This window comes from Diabrotica undecimpunctata, chromosome 1 (assembly GCF_040954645.1).
Source record: "Diabrotica undecimpunctata isolate CICGRU chromosome 1, icDiaUnde3, whole genome shotgun sequence".
Classification (NCBI taxonomy): Eukaryota; Metazoa; Arthropoda; class Insecta; order Coleoptera; family Chrysomelidae; genus Diabrotica; species Diabrotica undecimpunctata.
The window spans coordinates 13,293,204-13,320,312 of record NC_092803.1 but is presented as its reverse complement, the minus strand read 5'-3'; the positions used below and the strand labels follow the sequence as shown (position 1 = coordinate 13,320,312).

At 32.4% G+C, this 27,109-nt stretch overlaps 2 protein-coding genes across 3 annotated transcripts in view; both read left to right on the top strand.

Annotated features, from left to right (window-relative positions):
- Positions 1-27,109, top strand: part of rk (G-protein coupled receptor rickets) — an 896,029-nt gene that overhangs the window by 780,228 nt on the left and 88,692 nt on the right. The window lies entirely within an intron of this gene.
- The window catches only part of LOC140444899 (facilitated trehalose transporter Tret1-like), a 52,143-nt gene that overhangs the window by 4,346 nt on the left and 20,688 nt on the right, over positions 1-27,109 (top strand). The window contains exon 2 of the mRNA XM_072536586.1: positions 23,251-23,691. Coding sequence (XP_072392687.1) covers positions 23,604-23,691 — 88 coding nt within the window. The 5' untranslated portion in view covers positions 23,251-23,603. The remainder of the gene's footprint in view (positions 1-23,250; positions 23,692-27,109) is intronic.

Below are 27,109 nucleotides of genomic sequence, written 5' to 3'. Positions count from 1 at the left end.
AAAATATTTTATTTGTTCAAATAATACCTCCAAATTTGTCGAATAGACTTTCATTTTTGTGAGGTCTAAGAGGTCCTAAGGGGTATTTATTTCCATTATGAAGTAAGATAGCCTTTAAACCATTCCCGAGAGCGTCAATAAAAGTCTCAATTCTTCATATTCTTTTTGGAAATTCAGTTCTTAAAGAAGCCCTGCAGGATCATATCATTATATTATTATCATAATCATCAGCCCATAGTCGTCCACTGCTAAACATAGGCCTCCTCGAAAAACCTCTATCTTGCGCTGCTGCAATCCAGTTGGTACAAATCCTCTTTATGTCGTCAGTCCATCTTGTGGCTGGTCTTCCCGGGTTTCGTCTATCCGCTCTCGGTCTCCACACCCAAAATTTTTTTGGTACACCTATTGTCCTTCATTCTAGCGACGTGTCCTGCCCACCTCCATTTAATTTTGGCTGTGTTTTATAATGTCTTCTACACCACTTTTTCTACATTTCTTCGTTTCTTACCCTATCTGCAACGTTAAAAAAATCATGCTTTTTGGAAACATAACTCTTTTTTCTAAAATTTTCTTTAATCAATTTTGTTTTTTTTTGTTTAATTTCTAAATTCTACATTTTAAAGTAGACCACTTTAATATGAGTTGATGAGTTACGTGTCTGGGACGAATTTATTGTAAGATAGTTCATTCGATTGCATGAAATCAACTTTATCTTGAAAATATCCGTCAGAAAAAATCATAGCATGTGATTCGCCTTTATAAAGACAACCAAATGCCATGATGACAGTTAAATCCTTCTGTTGTGATTGCATAGTAAATCATGAGGAAAACAACAGGAAAAAAGCCTCATAATACTATCCCGACATAGTTAGTATTTGGTCTTACATTTAGTTTACTCTCAATAAACACCAAATTCTGATTTTATATGTATGTCATTTAAAAAACACAAATGATGTATTCTAGATATGTTACTGACTTACTAATGGTGGTTTTTCCCTTTTAATAACTTCTTCTTTTAATATGGTCTAGATCCTATTGAATTTTTGCCGAGGAATTTGCGACACAATTGGTCTCATTTAGCATAATTGGAGCCGCTTCGTTGATTTTTCTTTTTTGACCATCTGTTTCTTTTAGGACTATACTTGATTAAACCTCATTTTCCCATGCGTGTTTACATATTAAGATCTATCATTGAGATGTTTTTAATATAAGATTGATGTTCACTTATTCTAACCTTGAATGGCCTTGATGTTTAACCTAAATAAAACTGATGGCATTCCTAGGGTATTTTATAAACACATTTTTTTTTCTTTCTTGTTCATTGTTAGGTTTAGTTTTAGATAAAATAGATCTCGATGTGTTTGTTGTTTTGGATGTAGTTGAAATGTTGAATTTATTTTCTACCTTTTTAAGTTTTTCTGATAATCCTTTTATGTATGGTATAGTAATTTTCCTAGTATTATTCCTTGTATATGCTATAGGATCTCGTTCTAAATTTTTCTGTTCTATTTGGTCGATTGTGGAAAATTCCTTATTTATAAACGATAAAGAAAATTTTTTTTATAAAATAGATGTTAACAAATGTTTTCCTCCAAGGACGAATTTTCGTTAGAACAAATAATTTTGGCTCTATGATATAAGGATTTAATGATTCCCTTTTTTAATATTGATATTGTGATTTGATTTGTAATTTAAGTATCTGTTGGTGTGTGTTGGTTTTCTATACACCTGAGTGTCATATCCAGTATCGTTTTTAGAAATTAAAACATCCAGGAAAGGTAGTGTGTTATTATATTCCTTTTCCATGGTAAATGTTGTCTCTTCTTTATTGTTTATAATAGGTTTTTGTTTTTAAAAGTTCCATTTGGGCCCTATTGGTAATTGAAGGTCCCTTTTTTAAGATTAATTTGTTTCACTATCTTTTCAGTGAGACTACTTAGTCAGCCGTTTTTCAAATGGTTTTTTAATAACAATTTTGATAATAATATGTTGAATTTTTAAATATGTATATAAATACCTCTAGCTAGAGTCACTGTTTAAGCAAGTACAATTGTTTTATAATCGCTCTCCAAGTTTCTCTATAAAAATACAAATTAAAGCTCACCAGAACATCATTTTTAGAACTTTTAAAGCTGTCTAATCAAATATTAAAGTACAACAATAATAAATTTTTCATTACTGACACCATTTTGCTTAAATTTGTTATCAGTTGGATTAAAAAAAAACTCAAATATGCAGTAAAAATTAATTAATCATTGACTGTAAAATCTTGAGAAACCTACAGAAATTCAATGAAATATGACAAAGTCGACATATCTTTCCATCCCTCAGCTTGTATTTTATGCGGCTGAACTATCAGTTCTTCATGTGCTCCTAATCATTTTCAAACGATTCGCGACTGTTCCGGCTTGCTGAAATAGAAACGGAATCGTTTGAGAACCGATTTTAGACTGATAGAGAGATGACATGATACATAAATAGAGACATACCTACCCTTCTATAGTTCTCTGATATCCTGTTCCTTTCCAAAGGGGTTAGAGCACTTGCTGTCTTTCATTCATTTTTTTAATATTAAGAAAATTTAGTAAAATAAATTTCTGAAACAGTTACTTAATTGGCAGGTTTTTTTGGTTTATTTTTGGTTTTGGTTTGGTCGGATTTTAATAGAAGTTCGTCCGCCATTTTATTCCTTATGCATTTGGGATTACTGAAAGATGAAGTTAAAGTGAGTAAAATATGTGAAAACTGTGGACTTTCCTATGGAAATCTGCGTGATAATAAAAATAAAAATTATAAATTTTCTTTTGTAAATGTTGAAATCCTGTTGCAATTTATAATAGTTACAGTGACAATTTAATAAAATGTATGTAGTAAAAAATATTTAGCAAATGTGTGCTTCATGACTGACGACTGATTTTTTTGACGACGTCAAAAATTTTTAGTCTCATATCGTTCAGTACGTTAAAGAGAAATTCCCATTAGTGATTACAATAAAATATTTTAGCGATGAGTGTGCCAAATAGTATAAAAACTATAAACATTTCGTAAATTTGTTAACAAAATTCGTTTACAAGAGAGTATAAAATATTCCAAGACTATCTTATAAAAACAGCATATAACCGACTATCGGCAGCAATCAGGCAATAGATTAACCAGTTGGAAACCACAGTGCAGACAGGTGACCGCTGGACTGAACTACCAAGATAGAGGTAAAGTCTGGCGAAAGTTCAAAAATCCAAAAATGAAACAAAAAACTCAACATCACTTTTATTTCTAACATAACAATCAAATAGTTAAAAATTCGTTAGATAAGACTGAAATCTTCAAAGATTTAATCCAAGCCACATTCTGTATCTCTGAAAACCTCAATTTATAACCTTCTGTAAAACAAAGACCCCAAAGAAGGCCTAACTATCACGAGATAGTGGTCTCTTAGTACTTCCTAGAAAGTATCCATCACTATCGTTATCCCGAAACTAGAGAAGCCACTAAACAAGCCTGAATGCTACAGACCAGTATCACTTCTAAACACTCAAGGAAAGACCTACAAAAGGAGCCAAAAGGAAAGACTTGTAAAGAGTCTAATCCTAAACACCTAAAACACATCTTCTTCTTCTTTTGGCATCATAACCCTGGATGGGTCTTTGCCTGTCTGGCTATGTCCTTCCATTCAGATCTTTCTTGTGCCCTTCTTCTCCATTGTCTTATGTTCATTGTTTTCAGGTCGTCTTCCACGTCATCCAACCATCTCGTTCTGGGCCTTCCTTTTTTTCGCCTTCCTATGGGCTTCCATTGTAATATTTTCTTTGTTGTTTTTGCATCGTTTTGTCTCTGCACATGTCCCAGCCATGACAGTCTTTGACTTTTCACAAATTTTACAATGTCATAACCTTCATTTAACTCATTAACCTCGTCGTTTCTCCTGATTCTCTATGTGCCATCTTCCTCTTGTACCGGGCCATATACTTTCCTCAGTATTTTTCTCTCGAAGTCCTGAGTTGGGCTTCATCTTTTTTCGTCATTACCCAAGTTTCACATCCATAGGTTACTACGGGTCTAATCAGTGTTCTGTAGATAGTCATTTTGGTTCTTTTGTCTAATAATTTCGATGTCATCAATCTTTTATTAGCATAGTATGTACGATTCCCGCTGGAAATACGTGCATTAATTTCGCTACTTACTAAGTTCTTCTGATTGATTTCTGTGCCGAGATATGTAAAGGCATCCACTCGTTCGATAGTATAGTTGTCTATTGTGATATTATTTTCATTGTCAGTTATTCTTTTGACTGTCATATACTTCGTTTTTGCTTCGTTTATTTTGAGACCTCTTTTTCTTGCTTCAGGATCAATTTGTTTGAACACTTCCATTAGTCGTGGCTTATTTCTACTAATGATGGCTACATCGTCTGCATATGCAGTAATTTGTACTGATTTGGTGTTTATATGGCCGGTTATATTGGTTTTTCTGATGACTGCCTCAAGAACTAGGTTGAATAGCATGGTTGATAGGGCATCTCCCTGTCTTACTCCCATATTGATGTTAAACAGGGGAGTCAGTTCTCCATCTACTCTGCATACAGATCTACCTAAACACCTAAACACATCACATCATCCCAAATTTCTAATTTAGATTCAGAACTGGTCACACCATACAAAATGCATTGATAGAAGCAGCAACCGTCACATCTCAGGCAATAAATGAGCACAACAGGCAAACTGTTGGCATCTTTCTAGATGTTCAAAAAGCATGCCGGCATTGGTCTCGACCGGGTCTGGCATGCCGAACTGCTCGAAAAACTCCAACGAGTCTTATTGAACATTCCTTTCCTAAGAATAATTCAATCTTACTTAACATCTCGGACTGTACTGGTCAAAGTCAAAGACAAACTATCCACTTCATTCACTACTCTAGCAGGAGTTTTACAGGACTCAATAATAGCGCCAATTCTGTATACAGTCTATAACAGCGACCTCCCACCTCCCCATACCTCGTCTGAAAGTATTCTCCTATACGCTGACGATACGACCTTGCTCTCCTCAGGTCCACCTAAGGCAAACCGTAGAGAACACTCTGTATTCGAAAAAGCACAAGCATAACTTAATATAATAATCAAATAAGTATTTTAATCTACTATTTATGCAGTTTTCTATCGACAGAAGTTTGGAATTGATAACCATATAAAATAACTACAATGCATGCTACAAGTATACGACATGTTTGAAAAGTATGAACTAGAAACAAACTTAAAGAAAAAAAAACGGGTGTGGCAGTCCAGTGGGACTGCCGGTAGAAGTTATACTTCTATACACGCGTTCGTCGTTACAAATTTATATGGGAATCAATCTGCACAATCATTACATATGTAATGCTGTAGGTAAGAGAGAGCAGAAAAAAAAAAAGAATTAGGTATACAGGTATATGGTGCATCCTTTCCTGTAGATAAACATTTGACCTGTAATAGGAGTATAGTAAGTAAATAAAGGATTGAATCAATATTTTGATGAAAATATATATTTTATTTTCATATATGAATAAAAGGAATTGAATTAAAAAAAATTTTTTACACGTACTCTGCAGTAAAATTCATTGTTTATTTTGTTATTAATATAAAAATACACTGCAACATATTTCAATATAATAATACAAAACAAATTAAAATGCAATATTCATTAGTATTTAAAAATGACAATATACATTAGTTACTTACGCGTATGTTTAATTTACCATGATAACAATATTAATAAAAAAAATATTGTTTGGTGATACACCTCCCAATTTATCTGACATTGACAAATACAATATTTAATTGTTGTTTGTTGTGTATATAAGTACACATTTGAACTTTCTTGAGATATTTACAAGTTTTAATTTATAATTTAACATGCCTAACGAGGCTTGTTACTCCCGTGCAAATTTCCGATTCACTTCCGTGCAAATTTCCAAAGTCGAACGCGCGTATAGAAGTATAACTTCAAAAACCAACAACTCGGATTGTGTTGTAAATTTTCATTTTATTTTAAGATTTAGCAATTTTGCGTATGTTACATATTACAGATATTTAATAAAATTAACGTAAGGTTTTTAAGTATTTCAAAAATAAAAAAGGAATTCATATTGGGATTCGAACTCACATCCACCAGCGTATGAACCAAACACGTAAAACATTTGCCAATTAGACATGACACAAACGTATTTCAAAATTGACAGTTCTCGGTCATACAGTGATTTATTGAGATTATTATTTTGAAATACAAAAGACTAAAATAATTATGAACATTTAATAAATAATACAAAACATATCACATAATTAATAATATTAATAAATATTACATTATATATATATATATATATATATATATATATATATACATATATATACATTTAATATTATATATAATATATATAATATTAAATATATATATACAAAAGGAACATTTTTATTCTCGAGAGAGGAAGAGAGAGAAAATATATATCTTCTGTCTCTCTCGTACTCATTATCTTACATATGTAATGATTTCACCGATTCACTCCAGTACAAATTCCCAACGTGGAGCGCGCGTATAGAAGTATAACTTCAAAAAACGACAATAATCTCAAAAAGAGAAGGAAATAGATAAATATCCTGACCATCAAAAGCACAAAGATATACAACTAACATATAATACATACATGAGAAGATGTTTAATGGAAAATGGTGATCGGATAAAAAAAATTTATTTTTGGAATATAAATCGCAAGAAACACATTGAGATATACGAATGCACAAAATACCACGAATCAATAGTAGAATAATAAGTGCAGAGGTTGGACAGAACCAGCAATTAATTTTGAGATTAAAAAAATATCAAAATTTTTGATCGTAGAGTAGGGGGAGAAATATATATTATTTAGGTTGATCATGCCAAAAAGGGAGAAAAACTTAGAAAATGCGCAGTATACCCTGACTGGGTGACAAATCTGAGGGGTTGGTTTGGTCCTTTAATGGAACTGGTTAGAAGTCCCAGTAAGTTAAGTAAAATACATCTTCTCGTGAATAGTTTACAACGTATTTATAAAAATTAACACTTTTTTATATAAATGAGTCCATAGATATCTATAACATAATAATTTGTGTACACAATCCTAGTTTTCTCGTTATTAAATCGAAAGAAACAGACGTCAACTAATGGATACTCCTAAGTAGTTATTTTTATCATAGATAAGTAATCCAATTAGCGTACTTATTCATTTTTATTTGTAGATGATATTAGATTTGATGTCTTGGGTGCTAATTAATTTACCATAATCAGCCATTATTGTATCTTAATGGGGATTTATAATTTTTTTTTGATTTATTTGGTTAGTTTTTCAGGGAAGTGGAGTTCCAGTTTGAAGTGATTCATTTGGTATCTCATATTATCCAGGTCTTTCGTAATTTTTTAATTGGTAAATTTATAATTTATCGTGTTTCTCATTATCTACTTTCTCATTAACTATAATTGTTTTATATTAACATGAATAATATTTAATTCTAGGTAAAAGAATTTGCCTCTTTCTTGCACTTTAATTAAGGTATCAGTATCAAGAAACTTTAAATCTTCTAAAATATCTCGATATTTTTCTTACCCTTGTTAAATTAGTTATTACTAATATAGCAATTTGATACATTCAAAACCATAATATAACATTATTTAAGAAAAAAATATGATCAACAGTTATCAAATTGGTCCATGGACAGTAGGTGAGAACGACTCAAAGAAACGATTCAAAAAGCAGCCGAGTTAGCACTACTAAAACCATCTCAAAGCAGACAAAAATATTGGTATGATAATGATTGTAGGAGAGCGATTGAGGAAAGGAATAGAACCAGAATCAAAAGCATAAGGAAAAATAATTTGAACAATAAGGAACTATATGCTGAAAAGAGAAGGGCGACAAAGAAAATATGCAGAACAAAGAAAAGGTTGTACCTGGAAAAAAATTAAATAATATTGAAGAAGATATTGTAAATAACAAAGTCAAGAACTTGTAACAAGAAAGACAGAGATAAGGAAGTCAATATAAAGCCCCACTGAAATATTATAAAGATGAGGACGGATATCTACAGGGGTATAGCATTACAAGATACAACTTATAAAGTCCTAGCTATATCGACCAGAAATATAACTAATGTCAAAATTGAGGATAACCTGGGTAAATATCAAGCTGCGTTTAGAGCAAACAGATTAGTAATAGCCCAATTTTTACAATCAAACAGATCCTGGCTAGCTCCTATGAATTCAATCTATGATTTTCTATAAGCGTATGACACAATAACCACCAGACAAATTGGTGCTGTGCTTTTTTAGGGTCTTAAAGGCATTTTGGCAGTCTGTATCCCAGTGGTAATCTCTTGCTTCCTCTGTAAGTCGCGTTAATGGCTAAGCGATATATGCAAACTTCTTAATAAACCTCCGGTAGTAAGTACATAGTCCACGAAAACTTCTTACTTGATGTTTGTGCGTTGGTTCTGGTCATTCCTTAATGGAATCGATTTTTCCCTTATCCACGGCCACTTCTTCTTTACTGACTATATGACCCAGATAATTGACTTTACCTTGAAATAGCTGGCACTTCTTGGGGTTTAACATCAATTGGGCAGCTTTAAGTCGATTAACAACGTTTTCTAAATTCTTGGAATGATCTTCAAATGTCTCCCCCAAGACGATTGTCATCTAGATAAACCAGGCATGTTTTCCAAGATAACCCTCTCAACACATTTTCCATCAGCCTCTCAAATGTCGCAGGAGCATTGCAGAGTCCAAATGGCATAACGTTGAATTGGCACAATCCAGATCCTGTGGTGAAGGCTGTCTTCTCGTTATCTACTGGGTCCATTTCTACCTGCCAGTATCCAGACTTCAAATCCAAAGTAGAAAACAATTTACTTCCAGCCAATGTGTCCAATGTATCGTCGATCCGAGGCAGAGGATAACTATCTTTCTTGGTAACAATGTTCAGCAAACGGTAATCCACACAGAACCTCGTCGTTCCGTCTTTCTTCTTAACCAGGACCATCGGAGAGACCCATGGGCTCGTAGAAGGTTCTATCACCCCGTCTTTCTTCATTTCCTAAACAATTGTTTTAGATTCCTCTCTTTTTGCCTGTGGTAATACGAATAAAATACGATTAACTAAATCCCTTCTAAATGAAACCAAAAGTAAAGTTATGATAGAAGATCATTTCTCTGACATCTTTAACATTACTAGAGGCCTACAGCAAGGTTATCCCTGCCTACGGTAATTTTTAATCAAATCTTGGAAAGAATTTTAAGGGAAAATAATATTCACTCTAAAGGCTTAATCTACCACCACAAACATCAATGCGTAGCATACTCTGATGGCCTTGTTCTAATAACAAGAAGATCAACAGAATTAAAAGAAATTTCTCTAAAAGATTTAAGAAAAACCAGAGATTATGGGCTGAAAGTAAATAAGGAATAAACAAGGTATCTGGAGATGAAGGGAAATATTGAACATTTAGGACAGCTTTGGAAAATATCTGCCCCACACAAGAAATATAACTTTGAGATAATTGGACAGTTCGATTGTTTGGGAGTAACGTCAACAAAAAATAGAAATGAATAGACTCAAGAAATTGAAAAAAATATGTCTAAAGATAGTAAAAGTGCTAGAAGTTTAAATAAAATGCTGAGATCAGAGAAAATATCCAGATGCAAAATAAGAAGAATATATTTAACGGTTATCCGAACAGCACTGCTTTATGTTAGCGAGACCTGGATCTTAAGCAAAACCATTGAACTGAAGTTAAATAGATGGGAGTGAAGATACGAAAAATGGTAAACATGACGATGGCCCCTATAGAAGAAAAAAAAGGAAAAACAAAGGAGCACTAAGATAGCTCCAATAAAGTTGCATGAGGTATGAAGATGCTGTCGAGTAACAATAATGACAGAATGAAAAAAAAAACAGATAACATTATAAAAAAAACTATTTTTATGCCCATTTATAAATCAAAACAAATATTTATCTTTACTTCGCATTGTACAAAAGAATACAAGTCTGAATCTGTTGAAGTGTGCCATCAGTAGGCAAACAATTGAAGATACTGGTCTCTCAACCTCTTTATGTCTTCAGTCTTAACCCCCTGTTCTCATTCTTCAGTAAAGAGTATGGATCATCTTTTAAGATCTCATTCTCTAGTCATTTCTTTTAATTTATACATTGGTGTCTTTTCCGATGTCTGTGTTGGTGAATTTATCTGGTTGATGATTTTTCTTGTAATTTTTGGACTTCTCATTTTCCGTGAATGATACTCCATATTATCTGTATTTAATCAAATCGTATAACGGAACAGTTCAGTGGCGCCTGTCTTTCTGCTTTCCTATTGTCTCAGTGTGCACGTTGCATCTGTCTATTACAATTGGGAATATTAAACAGCTAAACTATAATAGTTTTATAATTATTGAAATTTCGGTGCCTTTCCATATTTTGGCCATCTTCCCTATAGCTACCTAACATTTTAGATACAATGAGCTTACAATATCAAACCAGAATGATTGCTTATTTTTAAGCTATTGATTGCGATGGTCTTTTCTGATTCTTTAAGCTGTCTCCGAATATGTTCTGCGCATATATTATAGTATGTACGGTGGAGATAGGATATCTCATTGCTGCTTTTCTATGCCGTGGTATATAACATCATCATATAGTCTCAAAAGTTCACTGCTGAACATAGGTCTCTTTATCGTGTTTCCAACCCTGTCCATCTTGCGCTGCTCTCATCCAGTTATTTGGCGTTCTTAAGTCATCAGTCCATCGTGTAGGTGGTTGACCTACGCTTCTCTTGTCTTCCCTTAGTGTACATTCCAATAATCCCTTTATCCATCGCTCATCTGTCATTCTAGTAATTTGTCCTACCCATCTCCGTTTTAGTTGGCTATTCTTTCGATGACGTTAGTCATCATCAGGTATTTAATATAATTTTTTCCATAGCTAATGTTAAAGTGTTGCTATAACAACTGTTTTGAGTAGATCAAGTATCACTTAAACCGCAAGGGTAGATAAAGTGACACTTTAACAGCAAGAGTAGATAAAATGTTTTATTTTTTTTATTCAATAAAATTTACAACTTCAAACACATTAAGCATTAAAAACAACTGAAATTTTACAATTAACATTATTAGAATTATATATTTTTGGAGCATTTTTTGTGCTAAAAATTACAATTTTCTTTGAAATTCTATTTTTCACCTGAACTTGAAGTCTTGCTATAGAAAAAAAAATGTTAAATCGCATTATCTTCTCGAGCATAATTAGCGTCTCGACTGACGTCTCGACGCTAAAAAACGCTAATAAAGTAAAATTTTATCGTCTTGTACAATAAATAACTATACTATTGAATTGATCATAAAAAAAATGTATGCAATGTGAGTACTATGATTACTAACTGATGCACACCAGAAATTTCGAAAGTACATTTACACTCATGTTTTAAGGAAACACAAGAATCTTTTCTTCTAACATTAGCAACAGTAGGTGAGTCCTGGGTCCATCATAATGTTGTAAAGATAAAAACACAGATTAAGGGATGAATATATCCGCTATCCAGATTTACGAAAAAATTTAAGATATATTTTGGAGGAAAAAAGTCATGAACCGTAATTTGAGATTCTAAAATTGTAATCTGTAATTTACAAGGTATCACTAATAGGTAATATTTACAATATGTAAAATACACAAATAAAGGTACCTATTATGCCAATTTAATTTTAACATTAAGTGACGGCATAAAGTAAAAACTTTTAGAATTTTCTCAAAGTATAATGCACGCATTCGTAGGTCTGCTATGGAAAGTAATTATAATTTCAATCGCTTAAGCAGGTTTTAAATTAGTAGTTGAACATCCACCACATTATCCAGATATAGCCCACAGTGATTACCAGATGTTTCCAAAATTTAAAACAAAAACTTAAGAGGTAAACGTTTTGCTTCTCATAAGGATGTCATGTGTGCTAAATCAGTGGTTTGCGGGGATCAAAAAACCATTATTTCGAAGAAGGATTAAAGATGCTAAAACATAGAAAAAATTTATTATCTTAACAAACACTACGTTGACAAGTAGAGGTAAAATACTTTCCAATTTTTTATTTTATTAGGGTCAAATTTAGGGAACACTTAAACTAACGAGAAATCAATAGTTTTATTTTGAATATTGCCAATTTTTTCACTAATTACACCATATTATATTGTAGAATCTAATAATATTTGTTAATGATAGAGATAATACAGCAATCAGTTTTATATATTGACAACATACCCAATTGTTGTTCATATTAATCAATAAATCGGTATTTAATGATATCTGTCTAGTATATTCATGGCACATTTTTCGGTGAAAAACACATCAATATAATTCGATAGCGAGGAGAATCCCAAAAGATTAAAAAAAAATTGAAGCAATTGTTATAAAATACTATTAGTATATTTAATAGAATAAATCAACATTCATTTAACATTCATTTAAATTCAGTCTACTAAATATTATCCAAAATGTACAATTAAAAACTTAGCTGGCATTTAATAGGATATCGTTACAACCCTTCGTGGGTTTTAGCTGATTTGACAACATGCCTTTATTCCTATCTGTCTCAAGCAATCTTCATCCAATTCTCCACGCCAATAGATTTAAGGTATTATGCTATATTATCTCGCCACCGGAGTCTAAATCGTTCAAGTGGTCTTCTTCCATTTGGGGCTTCTTCCCATATCAGCCTTACTATTCTTTCGTCAGAATGTTTTTTGAGTTGTCCTTCCCACTGGAGTCTTCTGGACTTTATTTATTTTATTTATTTTATTATATCAGCGTCTCTATATAGTTCTTCGAGCTCCTTGTTAGTTTCTATCCGATATTGTCCAGCTGCTCCATCAAGCATAGGCCCAAAGATCTTCCTTAGGATTTTTTCTCTCCCAAATGAATCGACGGCATGCTGACCTGGCTGTGTAGTCAACTCTCTTATGATGAAGGCTGGATATTAGTAAGGAATATGGGTCTCAATTGAAGATGAATTTGGCAAGTTGTTTTTGTGCTACTTGAACAACTAAAAAGGGATTAACAAAGTTATATATATATATATATATATATATATATATATATATATATATATATATATACATCGGTTTAGAACGTCTTTCGATGTTGTCCGATACCTAAACACCATCTCTTCCTATCTTCGCAGTCGTTTGTTGTTAAATTTCTTTCGCTCATGGACTTGTTTACGCCGTGTTGCCATTCTAATCTGGGTCTTCCTCTTTTCCGTCGACTATCTTTATCGGTTGCCATTCTATTACTTTTTTGGGGAGTCTTGATGCTGGCATCCGTTGAACATGGCCATACCACCTTAATTGTTTCTTCTCTATATCTTAAGTCATATTTCCTTCTATTCCCATACGTTGTTTTATTACATCATTTCTGATTCGGTCTCGTCTGGAAATACCTAAAGATCTTCTCATTGCATCCATCTCTACTGCTTCTATTCGCTTTTTATTCTTTTCACTAATTCTCCATGTTTCAGCGCCATAAAGAAGAGTAGTTTTAATCATGGTCTCATATATATTAAATTTCCTTCCTTTCGTTATCTCTTTACTCCACAGTATACCATTGAGACATCCTAAGACTTTCTTTGCTTAAGTGATTCGTTTTTCTATTTCCCGTGTATCAGTTCCTGTATTGTCAAAGGCAACACTTAAGTAGTCATAGCTCTGACAGCAGGAAATATGTTGTCCGTTTTCGAGGTCTATGTTATCAGACTCGTTTCCAATACAAAGATATTTGGTTTTTGTTGTATTGACATTCATTCCCCAGTCGTTATATTCTTCTATCAGTTTTCTTAGCATGTACTGCATGTCTTCCCTGTCGGTCGCTGGCACTACCTGGTCATCAGCAAACTGGAGTGTATATATACATTCATTGCTAAGCTCGATACCCATCCTATGTACCTTTCTTTTCCATCTTTCCAATGCCGCTGCAACATATATCTTGAATAAGGTTGGTGAGATACAGCATCCCTGTCGCAAGCCTTTTGTAACCAGGAATTCTTCCGTTAGATATTTTCCTGTTTTTATCTGTGCCTTAGAGTCTCTATATAGTTCTTGTACAGCATTTATCAATTTGTGGTTGATGTTAGATCTTTTCAACGTTGTCCACAGTTTTGTTAAGGGGATGTTGTCATATGCTTTTTGCAGGTCTACAAAAGTAATCTGAGTTTCTAGATTCTTAGCTGATCTTTTTTCTATTATTTGTTTAAGACAAAATACGTTATTGGTGCACGATCTTCCTGCACGGAACCCGCTTTGTTCTTCCTCTTCATTGTGCTTATATTCTTCCTCGATCATATTTCTTAAAATTCGTTTATACAGTCTGCTCAGGGTGCTGGTTTAACAAAGTTTCCATGTTTTATTTGTGAATAAGACAGAAAAGCAAGAGATAGACACCAGTTCACAAAACAATGGCCCATAATAAATGTTTTAACACCTGGCAAAAAGAACATTTTGTACAAAACTTTGGCAGATCCAAAATAGATGATCATTTTACTTCTACACATCCAGTTAGGCTTAATTAAACAGTTTGTCAGGGCCTTGCCTAAAGATGGAAAATGTTTCAATTACTTAAGTGGAAAGTTTTCATATATATCAGAAGCCAAATTGAACGAAGGTGTTTTTGTTAAACCAGATATTCGTAAAATATTGTTCGACCCAACCTTTAAAACCAAGATCCTAAGGAAAAAAAAGCTTGGAGTGTATTCAAAAAAGTTGTAAGCAAGTTTTTAGGTAATGTAAAGGACCCCAACTACGAGCTTATAGTAGCTTATTTATTAGATAAGTTTAAAGATTTGGATTGTTTATTAAGCCTCAAAATCCACTTTTTGCATAACCATCCTGACTTTTTTCCTAAAAATTTGGGCGATGTCACTGAAGAACAGGGTGAACGATTCCACCAGGATATCAAGGTGTTGGAAAAACGATACCAGGGACGTTGGAACACCAACATGGTGGGTGATTAGTGTTGAACCCTTTATCTGGAACAACAGAGTGCCTCGCATAGGAAAAAAAGCTACTTTTAGTTTTGTGAAATGAAGTTTTATAGAAAAAAGGGAAAGAAAATAAAAAAGCATTGACTCCTGAAATGATTTTATAAACCTATACTATTACAAGATAAGAATTAGATTAAAGGTATTATTCTTTCTAATAATGTATCATTTTAATGTATTTCAGCATTTTGTCTTTTTCAAATTATTATAATATAGAATAAATCAAAGTCATATTGAGACAAAACTGTGGGAGACACGTAAAATCTAATTTCAGATTCTTTTTTAGCGAATCTTATTTAATTTCCAAAAAAAATACATAGGATTCCCATACATTTGTGAGAAAAGTTTGTAAATCTTTTTGTTGACCTGTGTTATCTTTCAATACTTGCAGACAATTTGTTTCATCCATTTCCATATTCAATGAGTTTATTCTGTTTGACGATTGTTTTCGTACAGAAAAAAATAACCATCATAGCACATAAACTATTTTAAGTACACCTTCGATAGAACTTCTAAAGAGAATTATAAAAAAATATTATTTCGGTAAGCGATATGCGTAAATAAACTTTTTATTATTGGCCCAAAATAAGTCAAATTGAATGCACAGGATATGCACAGTGTTATTTAAGATTTAATAGGAACGATTTAATCGTTTGAGAAATAGGAAGTATTTAATAAGAACGTCTTCAAAAGTCTTCGTATTTTACTCGTTTGGAAATAAATCCAAAACTAACTGTTTATCTAACGGTCATCCCATCTAGTAGACGGTACCTGCTGCTTGAATTCAAATATATAGTACACGATGCTCTTCCGAATATCGCCCTACCGCCTCCAGTCTGTATTGACACGGGAAGCTGGTTCCTAAAAAAGCTGATACAACTTTTAAAGCGCATTTTGTAGAAAATTAAGCAGTGTATTTTAAAGGATAAATACTTATTATGTACATAATGTCACTGTCACTGCCAAATCTTAAAATATGTCAGATAACTTATTCTGTTCAACCTCAAAAAATGGCTCCACATGCTAGCAAAGACCTAAAAGCAAGAATTGTAACAAAGTTAGAAGATGGTTGGTCACTATCTGCTGTAGCAAACCATTTTAATGTAAGGAGGACAACAGTTTTTAATATTAATAAAAGATGGAGAGAACAAGAAAGTCTCGAAAAAACGCAAGGTTCTGGAAGACCAAAAATATCTACCGCTTATGAAGCTCGTACGCTTTTGGAAAGATTAGAAAAGAATCCTTTTGAAAATACGAAAACTGCAAGAATTATGTCACAACTTTTACAGACTTTTTCTCTTACCAATTTGTGGGTTGTTACTCTGTCTGCTAATGCAATTTGTGCATATTTATTAACACAGACATGTAATATTAGCATAATTACTAAAACCATTTTTAATCTATAACTTTTTGATCTATATCCTTATAAGACAGCACCCTAATATAGGCTTTTTATAATTTCAGCATTTAATTTACTTTGTACCACCGACCTGATGATGCTTTGCAAATTTTAGACAGCGAAACCGGTCGTCTTAGGTAGTAAAATTAAATTGATTGTGAGTAAGTCTAATTATTTCTTTTTTACTTTTTTTTTTAAATGGACTCACATAAGCAACACATTCATGATTTGAATTATGTCACAGTTTCCGTGAAGAAAGATAACAACTTGGCGCAGAATGAAAGCATCACGTCCTAGGTATCTAACTGCAGCAAAAAAACAAGCTCTTACACCACAACTGAAGCATCAAGACTTATATTTGCTTTAAACCATCAGCTATAAATTTTGGGGCAGGGTAATATTTACAGATGAGAAAATGTTTCAATCTTCTAAAAGGGGCAAAATTGGAGAGTATAGAAGACCAAATAATAATAGATTTAATCCTCTATATGTTGATAGATATCGAGCAGATGGCCATTTTAGCGCCAATGTATGGAGATGGATATTATCTAGAGGAATGGGAATGGTATGACGTATTGATGGCAGGTTTGTTGGGCAGACTTATCTGAATATTCTAGAAAATATAATGTTTCCCAGTCTAGAACAGTTGTATCCAGAAAATAATTGTATCCACCAACAAGATAATTGTCCTGTTCTCACTGCAAATATAATAAAACAGTGGCTCCAGAATAACAACATCGAAATCTTACCATGACCCAACTACAATCCAGATTTAAACCCAATCGAGAATGTGTGTGAAGTTATTATAAAACGGTTCTTTTATACCTCAAAATGCTGAAGAGCTGTGGCACGGTATACAACAGGTTTGGGAAGAGCTCTCTGAAGAAGACCATTTCATATTTTCTTTTTCGCAGATGGACCGAAGACTACAAGCTATTATCAATGCTGATGGAGATAATTACAAAGTAGTAATTATCTCCATCCTACCCTATTTTATGTAAAGACTATCATTTATATTCGCTCCGTGCGTAACCATGGTAGGGGTACCTTGAAACGATGCCAGCGTGCGTAGCGGCAAAATATGACAAAATTGGACCTATCTTTTTACGCATAAATTTTATCAAAAATGGGTGGAAAACATGTTGCGTATTTAATTGTGCTAGTAATAGCAAAAATAGTGACTGTAGTTTTTATAGGTTTCCAAAGATTACATTACATTACATTAGTGAAAGGAAAATGGTTCGGGTAAAATGGATTCGTGCTATGAATTTGAAAAATTTAAATAATTAAGCTTAAATGATATTTCATAAGGCTTCACGCTAACTGCAACCTGCCTGATGACTTTAACTTTTATATCATTCTTCCTCTTCTTCAGCCTTAAGTAATCCAACTTTGAACATAGGCCTCCCCCAAATCAATCCAGTGTTTTCTATTTTGCGCGACTTGCTTCCAGTTGTGTCCTCCGATCTTCTTAATATCATCAGCCCATCTCATTTGTGGTCTTCCTCTGCTTCTCTTTCCTAACCATGGTCTTCATTGTTGTATTTCGCGATTCCATCTTTTATCCTTTAGTCGAGCATTGTGTCCTGCGAAGCTCCATTTTAATTTGGCAGCATGTTCTCCTGCGTTTTTTACTTTGAGTTTGCTTCTCATCCATTTGTTTGTTTTTTTGTCTATAAGTCTCACCCCGAGCATAGATCTTTCCATCACTCTTTGTGCTTTTACTATTTTATTTTATATCATAACTTTTACTATTATTCTTTTTAATTACGTGCTTTTTCACATGAAAACCTTGATTTGCCAGTACCAGATTTTTCCCTTTTTTTCTGTTTGGGATTGAAAAGATAAATTATGATGAATTTTTAGAAAACCAGTTTTTAATACTACATTTAATAGTACATAAACTGAAAAAATATAATTAAAAAACTAAGTATTAATAATTGTCAATCTCGTATATATTTAACACATGTTTAACCTCATATTGGGAGGTCCAAAACTGTCAGATGAAGACGGTAGGTGTCACGTCAGTCACGCACAGAGCGAATACTCTTATGCATGAATTCAAAATAATATCAAAATTTAGACCTTAATAATTATTACAATTTATGAATTAACAGATGTAATCAATTGTCTGTTGTTTGTTTGTTTATTTTTTTATTTGTCTGTCATAATAAATATAATAATGTCAGACCAATCAAATACACTGCTCAAATTGATCAAATCTTACTAAGAATCATATCAATTTTTTTAGGAACCAGCTGTACAGAATTGATGGGGTGGGAAGATATTCTATATCCAGGGGGTAATACCGTCTGTGAGATGTATTAATACTTACTTAAAGGTTAAATTGTTAATAAATAAAAATATAAAAAAATAATTTGGATGATTTTGATACCTAACTGATTTTTTCTACAGGACTCTAAAAAACACTGTAATTTTGCACATTTCTGCCCTGGACTACTGGGAAAGCAGTTATTGAAAAACATTTAGAAATCTAATGTAATGATATACTACCCTAATGTTTTATTTAACCACAGTAAAACCTCGATATAACGGACCTCTATTTAACGGACTTCGGTTATAACGGACCAAAAATCCGGTCAAATGTAAAAAAAAATAAAAACATACTGTTAATATTATACACATACGTCTCATATATGTAATCAATATGGCATAAAAAAGGAAACTTTCGGACATAAAAAAACAAATACAAAATAAATAAATTTGCATTCATGTGTGGTGTAGGAAAACATAGCAATCTTGGAAAACAAATGAAATTGGCTCGTGAAACTTCACTGGAAAAAGCAATCTCAAAATGATATGGGTAACAACGTTCTAGTGGGATCCTGGTCCGAGTAGTCGAATTGAAATTTGCTGCAATTAAATTTCAAATCATATGGACATACCATTCAGAGCAAGTGATGGATGGCTCTGGCGCTTTCGTAAAAGGCACGGAATCATGAATAAAAGAATTTACGGCGAAGCTTCAACTGCACCAAAAGAAGAAACAGAACCTTTTAAGCAAAAATTAATAGCAGATATAGCAACTAAGTAATGAAATGTTATTAGAATCTCAGATTTACAATGTTGACGAAACTGGTTTGTTATGGCGTACTTTGCCTGAAAGCGCACAAGCCTCCAAATACGAAAAATCAGATTCTGGAAGAAAAATCAGCAAGGACAGGATCTTGGCACTGCTTTGTGATAACGCTGATGGATCGCGTAGATTGACACCTGTAGTGGTTGGCAAATCTCGCAAACCTAGAGTTTTAAAAGACATAATGCATCATATGCCCCTTTCATACTATAGCTCTAAGAAGGCATGGTTCACCTCAGATATTTTCAAAAATTGGTTTTTCAAAGAAATTGTACCTTCAGTGAGAAAATTTCAAGAGAAGAAATTGGGAATACCGTCAGAAGAGGTGAAATGTTTATTGCTTTTAGACAACGATCCTGCTCACCCCTCTGAAAATATTCTACGTTCAGAAGATGGAAACTTTACGTGTATGTTTTTGCCAAAAAATACAACATCGCTTATTTAACCCATGAATCAGGGAATAATTTTGGCAGCCAAACGAATATATCGCAGAAAGTTTTTAGACGAAGTAATGGTTGTATTGTACGATGGAGATAATGCAGAAGATACAAGAGCGCAACGTACCTTGCAAAACTCAAGGTCTTATAATGATGGCCAAGATGCAGACATAGATTTAGAAGGGTTAAACGTTACTAATTTCTGTAGGACAATACATAATATTGCCGGAGAACATGTAGCTGAGGAAGATGTTTTACAATCGCTAGAAGTAGATGAAGGTGACCCTGGGTATAACATCATGACTGAAAGTGAAATAGCAGATGAAGTTATAAACCTTAAAAATGAGGACGGAAGTAAAGATAGCAAACAAGACGACAAAACAAGACTGTTAAAAATGAAGTTATCAGAGGTAAGATCGCATCTCGACGATTTAACATTTATTGATTATTCATCCAATAGTTAAACAGTTTTTAGGGAGTTGATCATGGAAAAACAGCAAATATGGAAAGCGCAAACGAAACTTGTTCAAAACGGGATTACCAACAGCAAGCGCGTCGATATTCACAGCAACGTCACTTCACGACGAATGTCCGAAGACAATTACTTAAATAGAATTTTGTTTGTATGTTGTATTATATATATATATATATATATATATATATATATATATTTATATATCGCACCATGAAAACCATAGGGCAGTAACTGCAAAAATCATAATGTTCATAATGTTGAGTTATGAACGTTTCAATTTTTTTTAAAGTTAATATTATTTACTGTTATTCCAAAAATTAAGCTGCAAACCTGGTATTTAGCATAATTGTCTTTAATTTTGCATATTTTTATATGCAGTAAGGAGTATGTGAAATTTATTTCAGGAAATAGGTATTTTAGCACATACGGCCATATGGTTTTAAAATATATATCAATTTTGGAAAATGATGCTGTAAAAATTCATATCAAATAAAAGTTTTGTTATTTAAGATTGTACTTATTTATTACAATTTATTGGTTTTAACACTTAATCAAAATCATGCATATTGTATTATGTTTGTTCGGTTTCTACTGTTCCATTGTTCACATGTAAATCTTTATAAAACCTATGGTAGTGCTCTTGAATAACATTAGCCTTACATAGTGAGAGCAGATCTTGTTTTTTTAGATTGGATATTCCTGGTGGATGCGAATATGCTTTACGTAGTTCCATATTAGCCACCAACCCTCGTTGTCTTCGCCTTATATTAATGGTTCTGAACTCGGTATCATTGTAGCTTGTCTCAACCTGAAACTTATTTTTTATTTTAAAGTGTCTTCTCCACCTTGATCATCTTAATCTCATTCCAGATGACCTGATTTTCTTCTTCGTCAATATTATAATTGTTCCCCATTTCCTTACATAATTTTTTAAAGTCCAATATATCCGATGTAGACATTTCATTAGTTTTGTAAGGTTCACCTGTTTTTTTCGCTGTTTGAACTACTGTGACCCATTGCGCTGGCACATAAATTGGTCCTCCTTTTAATGCATTTTTTTTTGTTTCTCAATCAAAGAATGCATGTTATCTCCCTCATTTTGGGAGTGACCTGTTATCAAAAATTTGTGGGTAATTTTAGGTATGTTCAATTTCTGTACTGCATAGAGATAAAGACAGACAATATACTTATTCTTATTTTGCCCACTGCAGTTATCTGAATATAATATTATTTCCTGGCATGATTCTTCAGAAATTGTAACAGCCATGAGGCTATTTCGTTTGGACCACGATTAGCAATTCCCTCGAACCAAAGGTAGCAGTGTCCTTTTTTTCTCCTCCTCCTTATTTTGTAATAAAATAAGGAGACATCGCCTGAAGGTGTCGGTAATATGTCGGTAATAAGTCAAAACAAGCAGTAATGCAAGTATTGGATTTTGCCGATTTTAAGTCATATTCTTTTTCTACTCTACTAAGTTCCACTTCTTGACGGTGAGTATTATAGGCTGCTTCTAATGTAGATTTATCTAATGAATTTTTGTAACTTTCACATAGCGAGCAGAGGTCTTTTTTGGGCTTAAAGAAACATATTAAATTCCGTGTTAAATATGGTCCTAAACGTAGCGTAATTTCCGAACACCGAACCTTTTTCTTCGCAAAATTTTATATAATCGCGATGAATATCAGCCAGAGAATTCTCTGGTGGTTTGTTTTCTTAAGTAGTGAGATTTCACTTTAGGAATGGATACGATATAACTCATTATGTTTTGTTTCACGACTTGTTCGATAATACACGAAACATAACCTACAAATTACCTATGCATTTCATCAAATAAAACATATAAATATAAGTACGTACCTTGCGTGGTATGTTATCTCGCAAATATTGTAGAAAATTCAATCTTCTATGGTTCGTGGTTCTTGAATTGCTTCTTACTACGTTTAACTAAATTAAAAACGATTGTTTAACTCACAACACAACACAGATAAAAGTAGTTACAGGCAATGTTACATTTTTGCCAGGCTTGAAAAACCATTAGGCATTAACTGCTGATATTGCCAGATAGATCTGAATTTATGTTCCTATTTTAGAACCATAGAGCAACAACTGCAGATCATGCCTGATGGTATAAAAAGATGAATAGATTTTTTACAAAAGCCATAAGGACGTACCTTTCTGGTGCCGAATTTAAAATTCGTTGCAGATGCTGCTAAATAGCATTAAAAAATAGATTTTTTTTTCTATTAGACTGCATTAAAAGGTCATTTTACGAAAAAATTGCAGATATTGCCATATGGTTTTCAAGGTGCGATATATATATATATATATATATATATATATATATATATATATATATATATATCTAATTACAGTGTACATATATATTTAAAAAAAAAAAGTATTTTGATTTATTTTAACCATATTTTTATATAACGGACTTTCGGCTTTAACGGACACCTCCTCCCCCCAAGTAGTCCGTTATATCGAGGTTTTACTGTATTAGATAGAAATAAGAATTGTCCAGCAGTTTTTTTTTAACTGTGTAGTTATAATTAAATATAATATTGCCAGGTATTCAAAACATGAAACGTATGTGTTTTGTTTTATATTTTAATGAGTAGAATTTTACAGAACGTTCGAACTGTCAAAACAATTATTTATTAAATTGATAACACTAAATTCTTGTGCGTATGTGCGCTTATGACATCCTAATTGCAAGAAAAACATATTTTTAAGCGGTTCTAATAATACTAGTTTTTATTTCTTTGCAGCAATATCATTCACATTTACATAGTACTCTGTCGACCGCAGTAGAGCAGATTTTGATTATCCAATAAACTTAGGATGAAGGATATATCGTCAGAGCATGGTTCGATGTAACAGTGAATTTCTCAAATGACACAACAATTTATTAGGCCTATAGATCGATTTCTAAGAATGCTGGTCTCGACTAGAATTTGTTTATCCCAAATTCATCAAAACTAATTTAAAGGTCGTATAGAAATTTGACGCCGAGTGACTTTAATCACGCCGTTCGAATAAATAGACGCAAATCAACTGATTCGTATTTGTAGCTATCTGTGAGTTGCACAAGTAACAGTTTTTTTATACAAGAATTTAAGCGATGGGTGTGTTGTGGACTTTTAATACCTTTAGATTGAATAAGGACAACAGTGAGAAGGAATGGCCTCAAGCTTTGGCAATTGTTGTTGGTGAGTACACATATTTATCATTTTTAAGATTTTTTAACTTAAATAAATTAATAAGCATTACATTTAAATTGTAATAATTTCAAAATTTAAAGTTTTATTTACATAAAACATACAATATTTTAGATAATTTTACAGATAAAAACATTTTGCAACTTTAAGCTAAACCCTCAAAAAACTGGTGCATTATTATTACAGAAACTAAGTTTAGACTTTGGGATTTCTTTATTCTTCCAATATAATTTACTACTACATATTTTGTAATTATTTATTAATTTTTGTAAAAAATTCTTGAGGTATAATTACAACTACTCGACAACCCTTAGCTAGTTTTATGATTGTTCGTCATTCGAATCTGTTCGTTGCTGTGTTTTCAACATCTTCGTTGGCATTTTAGTCTAGGCGGGATCTGTTTTGGATTGGACATTTTCCATAGGAAGCTATTTTTTTTGCTGGAATCCCTTCAGGATGTGCCCAATATCGATAATCACGATATGCGCCAGTCGCAAACCCTGTGCTAAATTTTTTATTCAACAAAATCTGAAAACAATTGAAAATTTCTCATTTTTTTGCTCCTATTTTCGTTTATAATTCGGAAAATATTGATCCTAGAGAAAAAATTATAACAAGTTAAAAGTTTCGTTATTCAATTTTACACAATATTTCGTTAGCTAGCAATTGAAAATTTAATGTTTATTGTTGAAAAAATAGCAATAATTGGAAAAAAAGTACAAAAAAATGAAGTTAATCCTTTAATGGTTTCCAACTTTCTAAACTTAACTTACAAGCTCCATATTCTGCCTAGAAAAACTTTTTAATATGTTTAAAACGTGTGCTAAATTTTGTTAAGATCGGTCTGATAGGTTTTGCATAATAATTTTGCAATCCAGCCTACTGGAAAAAAATCGCAAAATTTCAAATTTATAGTAGGCCCTAAATAAGGCTCACAGATAGTTGCAAATTTTTTTAGACATAAAGGAAGGCTCAAACTTTCAAACGATTTTTGTAAAATTCAAATCGGTTTACTAGGAGAGCCTAGAATTTTTTTTAAAGTTTTAAACATTTTTTAGGCTTATAAACAAATTGAATAACTTTACGAGCTTTAAACATATCCTCCGAAAAAAAGAAAAAGACTTTAAAAAAAATTATTGAAGATGGAGTCAAAATAAAGTTTATTTATGAAAAAAAAAAGTTTTTTTGTTCGCCTTTGTTTTAACAATTTAAATTATTTATTAACAATTTATAAGTACATATTTGTTTACTAAAAGTAACAATTTACTTCAATGTATAAATTGCAAGCTCAAAAAAAATGTATGAAGAAAAAATGCAATTACTTGTTTAACATACAATTGTTTATTGCAAATTTCCCAATTTGCAATTAAAAATGGTATTTGAAAATATGATATTTGAAATCCTTGTCGTCTGAGACAGCGATTCAAAAAAAAAGCAAAATTGGTTAACAAGAAGCCGAGATAATGCAATTTTTAGTGCGCGCTATGATTTTGAACTCCCCGATTCACATTTCGAGTGAATGTCCCCCACCACCACCTCTCATGCATTCCGAGCGACATTTTACGCGAAAACGATTTTTTATTTGTCATTTTTATGGATGTTGCCATGAAGCGCATTACGTAAAACTTTTGATATAAAAAGTACTTGACAAGACGAGGGTATTTGTTTAAAAACGAGCCCTATATCACTTATGGTTACACGGCAAATGTATGCCAACTTTGACCTTCAATATCTCGGCAACCAATAAGCCGAATGTATCTTTTTTTTTAAGAAGCGTCTTTTAATGTTCTTTAAGTGTATAAATTTTGAAATTGAAATGTTTAAAGCTCGTAAAGTTATTTAATTTGTTTATAAGCCTAATATATATAAAAAATGTTTAAAACTTTAAAAAAATTTCTAGGCTCTTCTAGTAAACCGATTTGAATTTTACAAAAAGCGTTTAAAAGTTTGAGCCTTCCTTTAAGTGTAAAAAAATTTGCAACTATCTGAGGGCCTTATTTAGGGCCTACTATAAATTAGAAAATTTGCGATTTTTTTCCAGTAGGCTGGATTGCAAAATTATTATGCAAAACCTATCTGACCGATCTTAACAAAATTTAGCACACGTTTTAAACATATTAAAAGGTTTTTCTAGGCGGAATATGGAGCTTGTAGGTCAAGTTTAGAAAGTCGAAAACATTTAAAGGATTAACTTCATTTTTTTGTACTTTTTTTCCAATTATTGCTATTTTTTCAACAATAAACATTAAATTTTCAATTTCTAGCTAACGAAATATTGTGTAAAATTGAATAACCAAACTTCTAACTTCTTATAATTTTTTCTCTAGGATCAATATTTTCCGAATTATAAACGAAAATAGGAGCAAAAAAATGAGAAATTTTCAATTTTTTTCAGATTTTGTTAAATAAAAAATTTAGCACATAGTTTGCGACTGGCGCATATCGTGATTATCGATATTGGGCACATCCTGAAGGGATTCCAGCAAAAAAATAGCTTCCTATGGAAAATGTCCAATCCAAAACAGATCCCGCCTAGACTACTACTCGACAACCCTTAGCTAGTTTTATGATTGTTCGTCATTCGAATCTGTTCGTTGCTGTGTTTTCAACATCTTCGTTGGCATTTGTATCTACGGTGACTGGTGAACCCAAATATGTCAAATTTTTAAAGCTTTTATTGTTGAAATCTTCTATGGTTAAATTTTGTAAGTCTCTCATTTCTGTTGATGTGCTGACATTCATAATATATGTGTTTGTGTTTTATTTCAATAATTTTGAGGCCACCGCTTTGTGCTGTTTTTTCTATCAAATTAAACGCTTATTTTTTCTAATACATATAATGTTAAATAGAATTTAGGTATAGAATAGGCCTTTTTTAACACGGATAGTATCTGTCAGTTCAGTTTAAATTCGAATTCGAATTTTGCTTTGTACTTTAAGTGTTTCCTTTTTATGTAGACATAACTCTGTCTGTTTTTCAATGTGCCTCCAGTAAGTTGTCGTTCCATCGTTTTTGTGATCTTAGTACTGAACGTCTTCCTATTGGGGAATTCTTGCCGTCTTTACTAGTCTATTTGTTGTCATTGGGCTTATATGATCGTTCGATGTAGTTTATTTCTTACTTAGTTCTTGATGTTCTCCACCTTGCATCTACGTCGTATATCTGTACTTCTAGCTCTCTCCCATAGTGTCTTACCATCAATTTTGCTAAGTGTTTTCATCTCTGCTGTTTCTAACATCCTTTTTGTCCTCTTTGTCTCAGGTCGTGTTTCTGTCCCGTATGTCATTATTAGTCTGATGACTGTTTTGTAAGTTCTGCATTTCATTTCTTTCCCGATATTTTTATTTCTCCATATTGTTTCATTCAGGCAGTCTGCGGCTCTGTTTGCTCTATTCATTTGATCGTCCA